Below are 16956 nucleotides of genomic sequence, written 5' to 3' on the forward strand. Positions count from 1 at the left end.
TCATGAGACTTCACCACCTTTCACTGGCAAAATACCCCACGTGCAGTCGGTCAGGCAGGTACCTTGGCAGGTGACAGGGGAAAGCATCTCCAACACCCTGGTGAAACAGGCTTGGAGCATGTCTGTGGTCCCTGGGTGTGAGGCATTACCTGCTGCTTTCTTCTGTCCTCAGATCTTGGTCTAACCTTTTGTCTGTGAACTGTGCTGGTGTTTTTGTGTCTGAGCATATTTGTGAGAAGCTTGCAGCTTTTAATGCATGAATGGGTGAATTAATCTCTACCTTATTTTTAGCAGTGTTTGCATCACAGAAAGTTTCCCTTCTCCTGTCCCCTCCCCCCATGTGTGACAAACTTGCAGGGGCTCTTAAAAAAACCAGTTTCCTCTGGTTGTGTCAGTGATGCTGAGCTGGTGTCCTGTGTTGGGAGCAGAAGTGGCTCCAGGTCCTGCAGCCCCATGTTCTTTCCCTGGTAGTAGCTGCTGCTGCAGCTGATCAGGGCACAGATCTGATCATGGAATCATCATAGAACCACAGGAAGGTTTGGGTTGGAAGGGATGTTAAGGCTCATTTCATTCCCACCCCTGCCATGGGCAGGGACACCTTCCACCAGCCCAGGTTGCTCCGAGACCCGTCCAACCTGGCCTTGGACACTTCCAGGGATCCAGGGGCAGCCACAGCTTCTCTGGGCAACCTGGGCCAGGTCCTTATGACCCTCTACAGTCTAGAATTTCTTCCCAATATCTAATCTGAACCTGTCCTCTGTCAGTTTGCAGCCATACCCCTCTGTCCTGTCACTGTCTGCTCAAGTAAAAGGTCGCTCTCTGTCTTTTTTGTAAGCTCCCTTTAAATACAGGAAGGCTGAAAACCTGGTGGGTGATTTCTTTGCTTGAGCATGGAATGTTCCTTCTCTAGATCTGCAGGACTTTGGGTGGATGTGATCCAAGGCAACCCTGGTGCTCGGAGGCTTCCCAGCTGGACAGATCCCTCCCAGGATGTGGACCTTCAGGCCAGATACCCTGCCAGGGAGTGTGACAGCTGTGGGGGGACAGCACAGTGGCCACCCTGGGGGCTGCCAGCCCCACAGAGCCCGGGGGAGCTCACGGGGAGCTGCTCTGCCCCAGGGCACTGGGGAGGTGCCTCCTGTGCCTGCCTTCCCCAGGCTGCCTCGGGTTAGTGTCTAACAGGACACAGGGCCCGTGCCCAGCCCACCTCCACTGTGCTGGGCTGGCTCTCAGACCCACCACCTGCCTGCTATGGCACTGAATTCCCCCTTCCCTCCATCCCCCCAGCCCTGCCCACAGGTCAGGTCAGCAGAGCCTGTGCCAAGGGCTGTAGGAAACGTTTGTTCCGGCCCTTTGGGCTGGGTCTTCCTCTCCCACAGCCTGATATTCTCCTCGGCTCTGGCTCAGAAAGTGAAGTTATTCCCCAAAGGCCATCCCGGGGTTTTCCAGGCTGTGGCAGGGGCTGTGCTCTCACATGTCCCTTCAGCCTGGCTTGTCTCTCACCTCCCACCCCACATGATGCAATAACATCAGACCTTTCCAGCCTGCAGTAGGGCAGAGGAAGGGCATATTCAGGGGAAAAAGAGTGCTTTTTTAGGCAAACCTGAGGTGTTTAACGAGAGCTTCACTGCTGATCTCAGCCCCAGAGCTGATGGCAATGCTGACAGGGGTTGTCCATAGCAGGGACTTGCTGTATAAGGTGATTTTTGCTGTAGCCTGTTACCTTGCTCTGACTTGCAGATGATGGCAAATACAAACCAACCACCCCCCACATGCACAGCACCTCGGTTTCCCTTTCCTGACAAGAAGGATCCCACCCACCGACTGCCCTTGGGAAAGGGGGGTGGGGGGCAGAAAACAGGAGCAAACTAAATTCCTTGTGCTTTCATGAGTCATGAAAAAACCCCTCCAACTGTCTCTGCACATCTGTTTGGGTATTTTCAAGGAAGCTGGAACGCATCCTCAGAGCTCTCCCATGAGAAAAAGTAAACATGTCATATATAAAACATTTTATTAAAACAAATATACAACACTTTATATACAAAAATAAAATGTACAAGAAAATAGTCTGTTACAGCTTAGTGATTTGGTTCCCGTGTATTACACACAAACCAGAGCCTCATCCATCCTGCACTTCCCTGCACAGGCTGGTCCAGGGGGGCTGTAGGATGTTATGGCTTGGGTGCTGTGCTGGAGGGATCCCTGGAGAGTGCCAGGAGGGATCTAGGGAAGGCATGATAAAAGCAAAGAGCTCTGCCCTTCTCAGTGCAAAATTGTTTCGTGCAGCAGCTCTTCAACTCTTCCATGGAAATGGATGGGGCATGGCTACAGCAGAGGGCACCCTGGGAGTGCACTTGGGGAACAGACTAGCTGGAAGCAAAACCTAAACTGAATTTTCACATTTTATTGTCTAAACTATGTACAGAGTTTGAAAGATCTGAAAGATGTACTATATGATGGAGTAAATCAAAGACGAGAGGGCCCATTAGTGCAATTTTCCTGACTAAGTGTAATAAGAGTCATTTTGCTCAGTGTCACCAGTGTTGCACAGGTAAAGCAGCAACCAAAACTAACAGGTAAGAGACTCTGCAGTGTCTCCCCCAGGCACTCTGTGGGTAAAGTGCTCATCACATCCCACGTGGGGAGGGTGGTGACCTGCTCCCCAGGCCTGTGGACCCACCAGGCTGGGCTCATGGCACACTGACACCTGCCAGCAGAAGCTTCCCCTCTGCAGGGACCAGGTGCCTCCCCAGTGCCAGAGTCCTGCTGGTGAGAGAGGGTTCCTTGGATTGATAATGGAGCTGTTCATGGGAACCTTTCCAGGCCCAAAGCTAAAACGGAATCAAAAAGCTACTTTACTTTCATCGGTCAGTAACAAGATGTTTCTTCCATTCTCTCCAGTCTTGTCAAAGTTTCTATCCAGGAGCAGTTTGTGGTGGGAGGATCCAGGGGTTTACAAGCCACAGTGAATGACAGGCCTCACTGTATCCAGCCAGGAGAAGTCTAGGCTGCTTTTCTGGTCAAGGAACCTGAAATCTGCCTCTCCTAGACAAAATAAACCAAGAATGGGCACTGAATCAGTGCAGCAAAAGCAAAATAGTGCATAGATATATAAAAAAAAAACAACTGAAAGATTTCTCAGATGTGAGCAAATACCTTAGACTATTATTTTGCTAAAATATACCAAACACTACTAAACTGGCCCATTTAAGCTGTTGCTAGAGTGAATTCTTCAGTTGTATTGCAAGGGGTTCTTGAAAGTTGACCTAACTTATGCATGTGTAACCCTGAAGTCTGTAGGACACTCTTACTGGAGGTGTTTTTGACTTTTCCTTTTTATCACCCAACTCCTCACAGCCTTCCAACAGCCTGCTTGGAAATCTCAGAACACGAGGACGTGTGAATTCCTCCATTTCCTTCGCTGCCTCCCCATCAGTGCCTTGCCTGGGAACCCTCATCTGTGTCATCCCTTGGCTGACCGTGGGTGCTCCCTGGACTCTGTACCTGAGGTGGTGTCGATCTCCCCGTCCTGCTCCTTGTAGCTGTAGGTGCTGCACATGGTCTGGGTGCCCGACTCGTTGGTGAGAAAGCCCTTCCCACCAATGCTGGTGTTGTGCCAGTCTTGGGCTGGTACAAGCAGCTGGAAGAGAAGAAGCAGATGGTTAAAAACTCCTTCCTGCCACGGGTGCAATGTCTGATTCCTTGCCCTCAATCAGATGACAGGTAAGCAACAAGATGAACTTCTATCTTCTTGTGCTAAGTTATGTAAAACTCGCTTTACTCCCAGCTTAAAAAAAAAAGTTAATGTAAAAGGGAGGGCTGGAGCACCTGATTCCATCTTATCAGTGGGATGAGTGTGACATGTCTGGAAATGCAGATTAAGGGCCAAACATATCAGAGGTGGAGGAAAGCCAAAATAGAAAAGTCTGGAGGCCCTTTGCAGACATCAATCTGAGGCAAGGAATCAGCCTCAGATTGCACCAAGGGAAGTTTAAATTGGATTTTAGGAAAAATTTTTTCGTGGAAAGGATTTTCAAGCACTGGAACAGACTGTCCATCCCTGGAAGTGTTCAAAAAAACCTCTGGATATGGCACTTGAGGACAGGGTTTAATGAACATGGTGGTGCTGCTGGGTTGGCAGTTGGACTTGATCATCTTAGAGGTCTTTTCCAGCCTTAACAATTCTGTGATTCTATGATTCTATGAACTTCTCAGTAACTTCCTCTGTCTTTTACATGAAGGGTAAATATTTCAGTGGGTGTGCCCTCTCCAGTTCACATTTGCAAAGCAGCCTTCTTTTTATATTTAATCGTTCAGGCTTCCTCATTAAATAAGCGTATGTTCAGCTCATGTGGCACCTGCTTGCCTTCCTCTCTTGGTGCAAACACCAACTTTGGACCATTTTATTCTGGCCAGAAGGGCTGGTCTTACCTTAAAAATATCTGGGTTTATTTCCTCTTCATCTTCATCTGTGACTGTTTTGTAAGCACATTAAAAAAAAAAAAAAAAAAAAGGAGAAGAAAACAGACATAGATGTCAACTTTAAGCCCTCATATTTCTGCTTCTTCACCACAGAACCTGCTTCATATTCTCTTGTCACACACCACCACTGCCCTTAACTCCTCCCATCCCAGACTCCTCACAGCCCTTCATCTCTGATGCTCTTCAACAACTGTATGTTGGGACTCTCTGACACCAGCTGTGACACCTGCCCAGGACTCAACAGAGCAGAGCCCACTTGGCATGGAAGGTGATAGGAGGAAGATGATTTGCACCCCAGGGGAGGAACCACTCTGATCTATGCATGTTAATCACTTTTTCCCCACTGGGAAGCAGGGCTGCCTCCACTGTCACTGCTGGAGCAGTGGCATTTCAGAGCCTTTCAGCCATGAGCAGGTGGCAGCTCTTCCCCTCTGCACCCCGGCCAGTTTGGTAACTCCAAATACCCAAATCTATCAGGTGGAGGTTGGTTTTTCTGCAAAACAACTGATTTCTCCTGCTGCCTTGGGTACTCCGTCATCCCTCTGCCTCCTGCAGACCAGTGAAAGATTGGGGTAGGAAAAAAACAATGCCCACCTTCGGAGGACGAGGCCAGGGGGGACACCTGGAGCTGGTAGAGGTCGTTGGTGCTGTCAGCCATGGGCACATCCAGGGCCGGCCTCCAGTCGGGCAGGGAGCCACTCACCTCGCAGGAGGACAGGTCTGTGGGACACACCAGGGGTTGGCACTCATGGGACAGGGACAACCCCCTCTGCTTCCCCCCCACCTGTCTGGTGGCACAGCCACCCCAGGACCCAGCTCTGAGTTCAGCACAAGCGGCATTTTCCACTCTGCCCCGAGCTGAGAGTAGTATCTCACCCAAGGTCATGGACGTGCTCTCCATCTCCACTTCCTGCCCTGTGTACTCGTGCATGGTGTAGCCGCTGTGGTCATCTGGCAGGGGGGTGTTGGGGAACCTTTCTGCTGACTCCTCCAGCCTCTCCTCTTCACAGAACTACAGAAACAAGGGCACGGCGTGAAAGGCTTGTCTAAGAACAGGCAAGTTCCCATATGAAAAAAGTTAAGCAAGAAAACCACCAAAACCTCTAGCTTCTTCAGCTGCCTCTACAGACACATACCTTTCTCTTGCTCCTGTTTCTGACTTCTCTTGAAGACTTTGACTTCCTTTCTGGGAAATAAAAATAAGACAAATGTGAGAAAGAGCTGCACATTTTAGGCAAGTGTGAGCTCTTGCAGCCTCGAGAGCTGCTCAGCAAGCATGGCTACTGCCAGCAGCAGCCAGTCCCCACGGCCTCCTGATGAGGCCTCCAGGCACGTTTAAAGAATTTGGGATAAACTGAACCACTTGTACAAGCTGTTCCCAATGGCAATAACCAGTGAGTAACCCCAGAATTACCAGTGCTACCAACAGGTCTGTCACCCCCTGCCTGCACAGAGCAGGACATTTAAGCAGCACAGCCTCAGCTGGACTGCCAAGGGTTTACCTTTCTTCTGATGCTTTGTCAAGGGTGGCAGCATCCTGTAAACTCTGACAGCACTGGAGCCTTTGTTGATGCTTTTATCCTTCACTTCTTCGATGTCAGGCAGGGAATTCATGGCACAGCGGAAGTTTGCCTTCCAGGTTTTTGGATCAGGATCTTTCTCACCTTCTTTATATCTTCCTATAAATAAGAGACAGGGTATGTCTTTAAGACTTTGCAGTGCCACTTCTTCTCACCCCAAAAAAAAGCAAAATTTTTATTTTCTGACCTACATACTAGCAGTTACTGTAACTGCTGGTGTAAGGTGTAAGCCAAGGCAAAAAATGCCTTGTTTGAGATATTCCTGTGACCGATGGGAATGCAAAGGCAGCACACACCTGTGTGAATGGCCCAGCTCCGGAAAAGGCAGGCATCCTTCTCCATGTCCCAGCCGTGCTTAGCTGCATGTTTCCATGGGATCTGAAATATCCTCTTATCCTGAAATTAAACCAGTAGAGATTTGACTTAAAAAAGAAACATCATACGCCAGTTTGGAATGATGGATTTAATCAAAGAGTTCTCAGAACCAGCTCAGAAATGTTATATATTTTAATTAAATATCTATATTTTAATTAAATATCCATTGTTCCATCTATTCTGTTTGTGGTACTAAAGGCTTTTTATGATTTCTGAAACTGGGAAAAAAATGTGGTACAGTGCAGTAGAGGTAAACAGTATTATCAATTTTATCCCAGAATCATTTCAATACATTGCAACCACTCTATAAGTATATCATAAATGTTAGCATATTTTCTAGGTGCACTTTGGCAGAGAATCCCTTTTTTAGGTTGTCCATAAGGTCCTGAAGGAATCAAAAAATACGGAGTTTCTTTCAGCCCAAATCTTAAAACGGGGAACAACTGGAGTGTAACAGCAGCTGCTTAATTGGGACAGTTAAGTGGGCAACAGGAGTTAAAAGATATCTTGGAGATTTCTTGGTACTCCACCGTGTTCAAACTGTTTTCATTGTAATTTATCATTCCCTTCCTGGGAATTTTCCCAGAAAAAAAAAAAAATGGAGCTACTCCACTGTGTACCAAACAGAGCTACCTTTTCTGCAAACAAAAATTGGTTTTTAAACATAATGCTGGCAAGTTTTCTCCCTGTTTTCTCCTTTATGATCCTTATGATCTTGACCTGTGCTTACTGTCATTTAAGAACAAGTAATATTAATAATGATGATAATAGTACAAACCAGTCTCACCTTGTTAATCCATATCAGTCCTGGTATTTGATTGGAATCAATCTGCATTTCCAACCAGGGCCTCATGCGCATTCTTGACACTGGCATGTTGGCTGTGGAAGAAATAACGGGTCAGCCAAACCCTCTGCACTGTTTTAACCACTGTGCAGTGTCACCCCTCCTGTACCCTTCGTGCCCTCAGCATCACCAACACCACCAACGAGCACTACTTTTGCAGTCTTAACTCTCCTTCAGTGCCTCCCACCTGCTCCAGGAGGGAAGTGCTTCCTGCTCTGCCTGCTCAGCCCCAAAACGCGGGTTTGGAGCTCGGCAGAGAGGCCGATGGCAGCGGTGAGCGTTCAGCCCTTGCTGCGTGGGGAGCCCTGCGTGGGACAGAGCGGTGGGGGGGGAGCCCAGCCCCGACCCCCGGCTCTGGGAGGGAGCCCACGGCCGGCACCGCCCGTGGGTGCGGGTGTCCCCCCGCGGGGACCGGTGCGGGATCCCCAGAGCAGCCACTGCACAACCCTCTTCTTCAAAGTCTGTCATTGATTAGGTTGCGCGAGGTTGGACGCAGCGGCCCTTCTGCCGGCGGGGACCCCCAATTCCACCGCGACACGTCCCGAGGAGCGGGGCCCGCGCTGCCGCCGGCGCGGCCATCCCGGCCCTTCCTCTGCACAAATAATTTCCTGTTTGCGGTGGTTTTCCAAGACAAACAGCCCAAGATTGCCCAAACAACGCATTTCCAACTTTCACCAGCAACGCGCTCGGCGCGGGGCGGGAGGAGGTCCCGGAGAGTGCCCGTTCCGAGAGAGGGTCTGCCGGGGCAGCCCCGGGGGAGGGCGGCTCGGGCTCCTCGGCGGAGCGGAACCTCCAGCCGAGCCCGCGGAGCGACAGCTGTGCAGGGACGTGCCCGGCCCGGCGTGCGGGGTGACAGCCCGGGTCGGAGGGTCCCTTCCTGGGCCTTGTGCGCTGCGCCGCGGCCGCTGCCCGCAGGAGGGATGCCCGCTGCCCGTAGGAGCGGTGCCCACTGCCCGCAGGACTGATGCCCGCTGCCCGCAGGAGGGATGCCCACTGCCCGTAGGAGCGGTGCCCGCTGCCCGCAGGACTTATGCGCTGCCCGCAGGAGGGATGCCCGTTGCCCGTAGAAGCGGTGCCCGCTGCCCGCAGGACTGATGCCCGCTGCCCGCAGGAGGGATGCCCGTTGCCCGTAGTAGAAGCGGTGCCCGGTGCCCGCAGGAGGGGTGCCCGCTGCCCCCCTGACGGCTGCCGACGCGACGCGCCCGCTCCGCCTCCAAAACTCCTCACGACCAAGGCTCTGCCGCCTCTTGCCGAGCAGAGTCGAGCCGAGCCGTGGCCCCGGGGCCACTCGCGCGGAGCCCGCGGGGCGCCTTCTCCCGGAGCCCCGGTGGGCAAAGCGGGGGTGAGCGATGGGAGGGGACGCAGCGCGACCCACCTCACTGCGGTGTGCCGGGCAGAGCCGAGCCGCGCGGGGCTGAGCGGTGCAGTGCCGCTCTGTGCAGTGCCGCTGTGTGCCGACCCGTGCCGGTCCGTGCCGCTCCGCTCGGTGCCGCTGTGTGCTGACCCGTGCCGGTCCGTGCCGCTCGGTGCCGTGCCGCTGGGTGCTCTCGGCGGTGCCGCTGTGTGCTGACCCGTGCCGCTGGGTGCGGTGCCGCTCTGTGCTCTGTGCGGTGCCGCTCGGTGGTCGGTGCGGTGCCGCTGGGTGCTGTGTGCGGTGCCGCTGTGTGCTCTGTGCTCTGTGCGGTGCCGCTCGGTGCGGTGGCTCTCGGTGCGGTGCCCGGTGCGCTCTGCGCTCGGTGCGGTGCCGCTCGGTGCGGTGCCCGGTGCGCTCTGCGCTCGGTGCGGTGCCGCTCGGTGCGGTGCCCGGTGTGCTGTGTGCGGTGCCCGGTGCGCTCTGCGCTCCGAGCGCTCCCCGCCCCGGGTATAACGCGGCGCCGCCGGGATTCCCCGCGCCCGGGCCCGGCCGCGGCCCGGCCAATCAGCGCGCGCGCGGGGGGCGGACGCGCCGCCCATTGGCTGCGGGGGCAGCGTCACTTCGGGGAAATCACGGCGTTGCAGCGCCAGCGGAGCGGGGGGGGCGCGGCCCGGCCCGGCCCCGCCCGGCACGGCACGGGGTGGGGTGGGATCGGGCACCGGCCCCTCCTCACAGAGAGCCCGCGGGACCCCGGAGCATCCTGCCTGCCCCTCACGGGGCACCGACACCGGGGTCACCCGCCTGGCCTCAGCACACCAGGGACAGGGCACAGGGAATGGCTTCACGCTGGCAGAGGACGGGTGCAAATTAGATACTGGGAAGAAATTCTGGGCTGTGGAGGGTCGTGACGCAGTGCCACAGGTTGCCCAGAGAAGCTGTGGCTGCCCCATCTCTGGAAGGAGCCAGGTTGGACGGGGCTTGGAGCAACCTGGGCTGGTGGAAGGTGTCCCTGCCCGTGGCAGGGGGTCAGAATCACAGAATCACACACTGAATCACAGAATCAACTAGCTTGGAAAAGACCTCTGAGATCATCAAGTCCAACCCATGACCCAACACCAACCTGTCAACTAGACCATGGCACTAAGAGCCATCCAGTCTCTTCTTAAAAACTGCTTGGATGAAGCCTGGGGAAGGGAAATGATGGTATGACAGAAGGCTACTGAAATCATCAGGATTTCTCTCCTATCCATTGGATCTGTATGGCAGTGAGATTAGATTTTCATGCAATGTCTTCAAGGTGCCTTCAATCCAGCAGAATATTAGAGAATGTTTTTAGTTACTTCAGTCATTTCAAGGAAGGTTTGTAGTCCTATGCAACAGGAAGGTATACTGGGAGAGAGGTAGAAAGACACATGGACTGCTGAGGCAGCAGTGTGACACCAGCACACTGCCTGCCTGCTCTGGCAAGTTTTCTCTTTTTTTAACATTAAGATGAAAGAAAAGCCCAAACTTGGTTTTAAGAGCAGAGAAACACCTGGTAGGTGTCCCATGCTTTCTTTAAACTAATGGGTTTTTGTCTGCTGGACACATTTATCTTATGTAATTAGGATCCTCCAGTTGGGTCTTTGTGCTGTGGGAGGCACCATTCACCAATGAGCTTTCACCACGGGTAAAGATATATCAGGTAAATTAAATAAGTAAGCAAACTAGGAGAGATACTAGATATAAAGTAACAGGAGGTAACATGAAAGTGGACTGGAAAAGGGAAGACGGAAGATATTTGAGGTTTCAATGTAAATGTCATCTGCAAAAATAGTCACACCACCTCTTATACAACCTAAATATTGACAAAAAAGATTATGCTGATTGCTTTTGATCCAACCTCCCATGGTTTGCTTTCACGCCTCCCCCAGCTTTAGGAAAAATGAATTCTGGGCTTCCTGGTCTGATGGGCCAAGGTCTGCATAGAAATGTATCAAACACACCTTAAGTGACTGAATTTTGAGCAGTAACTTCTTTTGACACGTGACTTCAGTACTGTTGGGACCCTTATTGGCTGTTTTTAGTCTGTATCTTCCCCAGGAACTGACTCCAGGCACCAAATAAATAGAGCTACAATAAAAATGCACAAAGGAAGGTTAACAGCCCCAGCCCTAAATCTCCTCTTCTTTCCTTGGGTTTCAACCCAGACAGATCCTACTCAGTGAAACTTAATTGACCTTTATATCTGTGTCCTGTCCTGTATCTGCACAGCACGTTTCCATGGAGCAGGACCTGCCCAGCCTGGGATGCCTTATGTTTGCTTTTTGCTCTCTCTCAGCTGAAACAAGGAAATAACAACTTGTGTCTGTCTCCCCGATGTTATTGTGTGTCAGGTTCCCTAACCCCACACTTACAAAGCCTCCTCCTTATTAAGCTGAGTCCTTCCTCTCATTCATATCTCTGCACTAACCACCCTTTCAGCAACTTACTTAATGCAGCAAGAATATGCACTTACATTTGTCACATATAACAGTAAGAAGAAGGAATTATCTGCACACCTCAGGGAGTCAGTAAATGGGTGGCCATAAAGCCCTTCTGCTCCACCCAGTTTATCCACAGAGAAGCAGGTCACTGACATATTTTATCACTTTTACCTCATCCAGGGAGATCCCAAGTCTAGAATTCTTTTCCTACTGCAGAGGAAATATTTAATAATATTTTTGTTTAAAACAAAATGCAATCCCCAGCTAATCCTCGAGCAAGTGGTGTTTGTTGTATAACAAACTCGATCTCATCCAGCAGTGCCCTGAGATAAGGAGTTCCTAGGAAGACTGTAATTTAAGTAATGCAAAAAAAACATGACCTGGTTGGCATCAGCCATAGAAATCCTGGCATGGCCTCCAGGGAGGGAGGGTTATGGATCGGGAATAGAGGCTCTAACTCAGATCTTTGTTCCCTGGCATCATCACTCTTGGTTAAGCAGCTCAGGGTGGCTCTGATCCTGTGCTGTATGAAAGGAATGATGGTTAATATGGATCCCCGTGTACCATGAGATGGGCAACCCCAGCCCACAGGGCAAAGGGATGTTTGTGGTCCAAACATCCAGAAGCACTTTTTGAGGAGCTGGGGTTGAAGGGCAGAAAACCAACACACTCCAGTGCAAATGTGGATGCAATGGTGGGTACAGACTCCAGAGCCATGTTCGCATCCAGGGAAGCCTCAGGTGCTGCATCTGTAAGATGTAGTGGGGGAAAGGTCTTGAGCATTACACCAAGTGCTGATGGCAGTCTTTGCTTTGAAGATTTTCCCTTCCTATGACTCTGAATCCAACCAGGGGAGAAGGTCCACAGTGGGGAATCTGTGTCTGACAACAGGGAGATGAGGAGATGGGGACAGGGGCTGCCACAGAAAGCTGCCTCTGGTGACCTGCCAGTGAGTCCCAGGAGGCAGCAGAGCCTCAGGTCTGCATGGGAGGAGTGAATAACCACAGGATGGAGCAGGGGGTTGTGGAGGGGAAGAGTGGGAGCATGGTGAGAGAGCGAGCCTCTTATCTGCTTCCTTGTGGCCCTGGCTGCTTCCTTCCATCTCTACATCAGGACCTTCCCATGCCCACCAGCCTTCAGCAGCCCTTCCATACCCCAGTCTGCAGGGCTTTGTTCCTCCTTTCTACCTTCTTTAAGAGAAACCTGCTCTAATGCAAATCCTTTCGCATTCTCTCTCCCACCTGCCTTCCTCGCCTTTCCCCATCAAACTCAGGAACAAACCTTTCTTTTTGGAGCAGTAACTGGGACATAAAAAATGGCTGTGGAGCCATCTGGGGCCCCTGGGGATTGTCACAATTCCCCACTATGGAGCACCCAACACTGCCACAGTTTGGTGCCAGGGGCCATCAGGGGCAGGCAGTGCCTGTCCCTCCCACGGGCTCTCCAGGCAGTGAGGGGTTAATGCACAATGGACTTTTCAGAAGCAGAGATGGAGCATCAGCCTTCAAAAGCACCAGGGCTGACAACCAAACTGCTGGTCCTGGGTCAGCAGCCATGAGGTGCAGGGCTCTCTGCAAGCTGTTTCCATTTCTTATAAATGCCTCTTTTACAGAAAGGAAGTTTGGTTGAAGCACATGCAGGAGAATGAATGTCAGAAATGTTGAAACTCTGCCCAGGCATGATGTAATGCCAGCGAGTGCTCTGATCTGCAGGCTACAATAAAGATATCCTGGGATGGGCCATTTACAGTTTCCTGGAATTGGAAAGACCTGTCTCAGGACCTAAAATCATTCCAGTTCTCCCTACTGATGGAGCGGTGAAGTTTTAAACTAAACCCAAATGAGATTCTGGGCTTGTTTTGGTGGGAATGAAGGAAATTCCAAGAACCTGACTTGTGTCTTTGGACTTTCCCTGCTCCTTAATTTCCTCTCCACCTTGCAGGAGGACACAGAGCTGTCATGAAGGATTTGCTGAGGGAAGTCCTGTGAGCTGCAGGCACCTGGCAGCTGTGATGAGTTTGCTAATGAGGGTGCAGCCCTGCAGCAGCCTGAGCCTCCCTGAAAAGGCCAGGGCACAGTGGGGTTGTGCTGATTTGGAGTGTACTGTGTTTGTGCCATCCTGGTCAGGAACCCCCCTGAGGCTGAAAGGGGAGTCCATTTATTTTACGTTGCTGGAGTCCCACCTGTGCAGCTGGGGCCGAGATCAGCAGAAAAAGAGTAAGTTGTGTCTTACAGTCGGTTGGGGTTTCTTTTGCCCTTGTGGCATCTGTGTGAAGGTGGGAATGGACCTGCCCAGCCAGCCATCTGCAGAGCCAGGGAGACCAGCAGCACATGTGGTGGGGAAGCCTGGCTGTGCCTCTTGTTTGGCTCCTGCCTTGGAGGGTTTGCTCTGTCCTGGCCTGCTCAGAAAATGTGCCAAACTTGCCAGCTGTGGGAAGGGCAGGCCAGGCCAGTGCCTGGGGCAGTGTGGTGCTGTGCCTCCAGCCCTCTGCAGGGGCAGGCAGGGGGAGCTGGGGCTGGAGGGTCATGGGGGCCACCCTGCCTGCGCCCGGCCCCTGCCTGCGCCCGGCCCCTGCCTGCGCCCGGCCCCTGCCTGCCCTGCCACTGCCCTCCAGCAGCCCAGGGTGTCTGTGAGCACAAGGCAGGGAGATCCTGGGAACTCACAGTAGCTCTCCAGGAAAAGTCCCCTGGGTGTGGAGGCTGCAGCGATCAGTGATCAGGGGGTGTTTCACCTCTGCTCTCCCTCGGGAAGGATGTTCATAACCCCTGCTTTGTCTGAAATACTCTGTCCTGTCCTCGTGCAAAGAGGCTGCCAAAAAGGAAGCTGTGACGGACACTGAGAAGCTCCAGGGCTGGTCACGTTTGTGCCACGAGGATCCTGGAGGTGTTGAGAGCAGGCAGGACACTGGGAAGGTGGCTTGTCCCCTGCTGGGACAGACTCTGCGGGTGTGCAGCAGGATGGGACCCTGGGCTGGGCTGGGTGCTGGTCCCCTGGGGAGTTTCTTTGGATGCTCTCAAAGGAGATGTGTAACTGCTGTTTGCCCCCCTCAAAAAAAAAAAAAAAAAAGAAAAAAAGAAAAGGAAAAACCAAGTGACACATCGGGCTGGAGGCTGGGGGCCCATCACAGTTCAGCTGCCCCTCTGCTGAGGGACAGGGTGGATCTACAGCAAGGGAAGGACCTGTCACATCCTTCTCCCCACCAGGGAATGGGGGGACCCTGGGGAGGGAACACCTTGCAGGGACCAGCTGTCCCACATGATTCCTTGTTCAAACTTGTCACCTTCCCCTGCTCGGTGGGTGTGATTTCTTCCAAAAGAAGCACAGATTTTATTTTTTTATTATTATTTTTTAACATCTCCTGATGTCCCACTGACTCACCAGCTGTGGCTGAAATATCAAAGCAGAGGTTTTCTGCCCTCCCTCCCCCCTTTACTTTTTGTGTCTCCCTCCCATTTTTTTTGGTGTGTACCCCCCTCTTTTTTTTTGTGTGTGTGTGTGTCCTCCTCTTTTTTTTGTGACCCCTTCCCTTTTTTGTGCCCCCCTTTTTTTGGTGTCCTCCCTTTAAGTCCTCCCCTTTTTTTTTTTCCTCATTTTTATCGTCTCTGTTTCTTTTGCCCCTCTTCTCTTTTTTTTGACCCCTTTGCGCCCCTTTTTCTTTGCGCCCCTTTTTCTTTGCGCCCCTTTTTCTTTGCGCCCCTTTTTCTTTGCGCCCCTTTTTCTTTGCGCCCCTTTTTCTTTGCGCCCCTTTTTCTTTGCGCCCCTTTTTCTTTGCGCCCCTTTTATTCCCTCCCTTTAATTTTCGTGTGGCCGTTGTTTGTGCGCTTCTGTTCCTTTATTTGTGCGTCTCCCGGGCCGATGTGCCCCGATCCTCCCCATCCCCCTTCCCGCCGCCCAGTTTCGGTTTCCCGCGGGAGCGGCGGCGCCGGAGCCGCTTCCCGGAATCGGCAGTGCCGCTCTCGGCCGCGGGAGGGAGCGGCCCGGGGGGGCCGGGGGGGCAGGGGGGGCAGGGGAAGCCCGGCCGGGCCCTGAGTCAGGGGCAGGAATGGCCGGGAATTCCAACGGCCCCGCCGGGAAATCCCCCCCGCGGCACCGGGGGATGCTCCTGCCGTGACCCCCGAGGGGGCTCCGACCCCCGCCCGATGCGCTGCCCACCCGGGAGGGACTCGAGGGGAGCACAACTGCTGTCTGGGGTGACTAATAATGCTTACGGGTCAATTAAACTGTAAAAGGGAGGTATTAAAGGTTAATTAAAGTTAGGGGGGTGTTTTATGTTAAGGACATGATGTTTTCCCTGGGCGTGCTAGAAAAGGTGATATAGAATCAGCTGGGTTGGAAGGGACCTCCGAGATCATCCAGTCCAACCCTTGATCCAACCCCGCTGTGGTCCCCAGCCCATGGCACTGATGCCACATCCAGTCTGTCCTTAAACACCTCCAGGGATGGAGAATCCACCAATTCCCTGGGCAACCCATTCCAATGGCTGATTACCCTATCTGTAAAGAATTTCTTCCTAATATCTAACGTAAACCATATAGTTATATGTAAAATAGAAAAATTATATACAATATTATATATAAATTATGTAATACTTATGTCATTAATAATATATGTTATGTAAATATATATTGTCTAGAACTCCCTGCAAAATTAGCATATACTATATATATTATATATTACATGCAAAATATAGTTATAAGTCATCAAGCATATATTTATATTACATATATGATTTTTTATTTTCATGGGCATGCTGGAAAGGATGGTTCTTTTGAACTTTTCGTATAAACTCGTAGTGAATACTGAAGTACAGCTGGAGCAGTTCCCTCCTGAAGCAGGATCCAGGTGGGTCGGAGGGCAGGTCTGACCCAGCCAGAGCTCCCAGTCCCTTGCGAGTCCAAAGTTCCTTTTTTGGGGGCCCATCCCGCTCCGGGGAATGCCGAGCTGGCACCGGGCACGGGGGTGGCCGAGCACGGACGGGGCTTGGGCTCAGCCCGGGAGTCGGAGTCACGGGAGAACGGGGCTCCGGAGTCGGAGGAGCTCCGCACACCACAGGGAAAGCCCTGCCTGGGATCTTCCCCGCCCCAGAGCTCTCCGGGCAGGGCTGTGCATCCAGCCTTCGCGGTCCCCTGTTGCCACCTGCCGCCCGCCGCCTCCTCCTGCTCCTGAGCGGACACTGCTCTGCTTTGGGAGCAGCAGAGCGGCTGATGGATCAACGTCTGCACCAATAACTCACAAATAAGAATTTTGCTGATTAATCCTTGTTTCATCCTTGCTCCCCTCATCTTCCGGAGCTGGGATGAAAAGCTGTATTTTTCCTTAATAAAATTTGGATAATGCTAGAAAACACTGGGAAAATCAGTATTGATGTGGCAAGAAAATGTTTTGTTTCTGTGTATCTGTTCTGGTGTCACAGGATTCTCAGCCGTGCTTCAGCCGGGGTCCCCAGGGATGCCCCCAAAGAAGGAGCAGGGACTGGCATGTTGTATCAGGACCTGTCTGACCCAGGAATCTGGAACACATTAAATCAAACCCTTGGCATCACTGTGACTGACCACAAGTGCCTTGCTTGGCTGCTCAGCTTCTTTTTTAACGTGTCAAAACTGGTAAGTTTTTCAAGAAGCTTTTTCTGTGATTGAAGGGACACTGCAGGAACCTGCCTCTCCCTCTGACCGAAAATCTCTTCTCAATTTGGTTCTCATTTCTTTCTCTTACATTTGAAACTTTTTTTTTTTTTTTAAGAATTAATTTGTGCTGGATATTTATAGCAAGAAAGGCAGTCATCCAGGGAGCTAGAGGAAACGTGCAAGCTCAGCTCTGCCACGGGCAAGGGGGGCACCTTACTGAGCTCTTGGGTTT

The 16956-nt window shown here is 52.0% G+C and overlaps 1 protein-coding gene and 1 long non-coding RNA gene across 2 annotated transcripts; one reads left to right on the top strand and one right to left on the bottom strand.

Annotated features, from left to right (window-relative positions):
• Positions 1 to 1935: 1935 nt before the first annotated feature.
• On the bottom strand, positions 1936 to 9129 carry IRF1 (interferon regulatory factor 1). Its single transcript, XM_051794164.1, has 10 exons — positions 8657 to 9129; positions 7225 to 7316; positions 6359 to 6458; positions 5985 to 6161; positions 5619 to 5668; positions 5359 to 5494; positions 5077 to 5202; positions 4432 to 4475; positions 3505 to 3640; positions 1936 to 3045 (listed from the first exon to the last, which is right to left on the bottom strand). Exons 2-10 carry the CDS (start codon positions 7309 to 7311, stop codon positions 2954 to 2956), a joined length of 948 nt encoding a protein of 315 aa, XP_051650124.1. The 5' UTR covers positions 7312 to 7316; positions 8657 to 9129; the 3' UTR covers positions 1936 to 2953.
• A 5965-nt stretch (positions 9130 to 15094) lies between these two features.
• On the top strand, positions 15095 to 16822 carry LOC127473944 (uncharacterized). The gene is made up of 3 exons (XR_007905633.1): positions 15095 to 15290; positions 15859 to 15942; positions 16514 to 16822. It is a non-coding gene; the product is annotated as an uncharacterized LOC127473944 (long non-coding RNA).
• The last annotated feature ends 134 nt before the right edge of the window (positions 16823 to 16956 follow it).

This window comes from Manacus candei, unplaced genomic scaffold (assembly GCF_025592945.1).
Source record: "Manacus candei isolate 608988 ecotype Guabito, Panama unplaced genomic scaffold, ASM2559294v1 h1tg000037l, whole genome shotgun sequence".
NCBI lineage: Eukaryota > Metazoa > Chordata > Aves > Passeriformes > Pipridae > Manacus > Manacus candei.

Bases quoted from the DNA above. Each gene is read 5' to 3' on its own strand.
- IRF1 (XM_051794164.1), bottom strand. From the start codon at position 7,311: ATGCCAGTGTCAAGAATGCGCATGAGGCCCTGGTTGGAAATGCAGATT. The intron at 6,162-6,358 runs GTGTGTGCTGCC...TCTTATTTATAG, and splicing joins GAGCTGGGCCATTCACACAG to GAAGATATAAAGAAGGTGAG. The intron at 3,641-4,431 runs GTAAGACCAGCC...CTTCTCTTCCAG, and splicing joins TAAACCCAGATATTTTTAAG to CTGCTTGTACCAGCCCAAGA.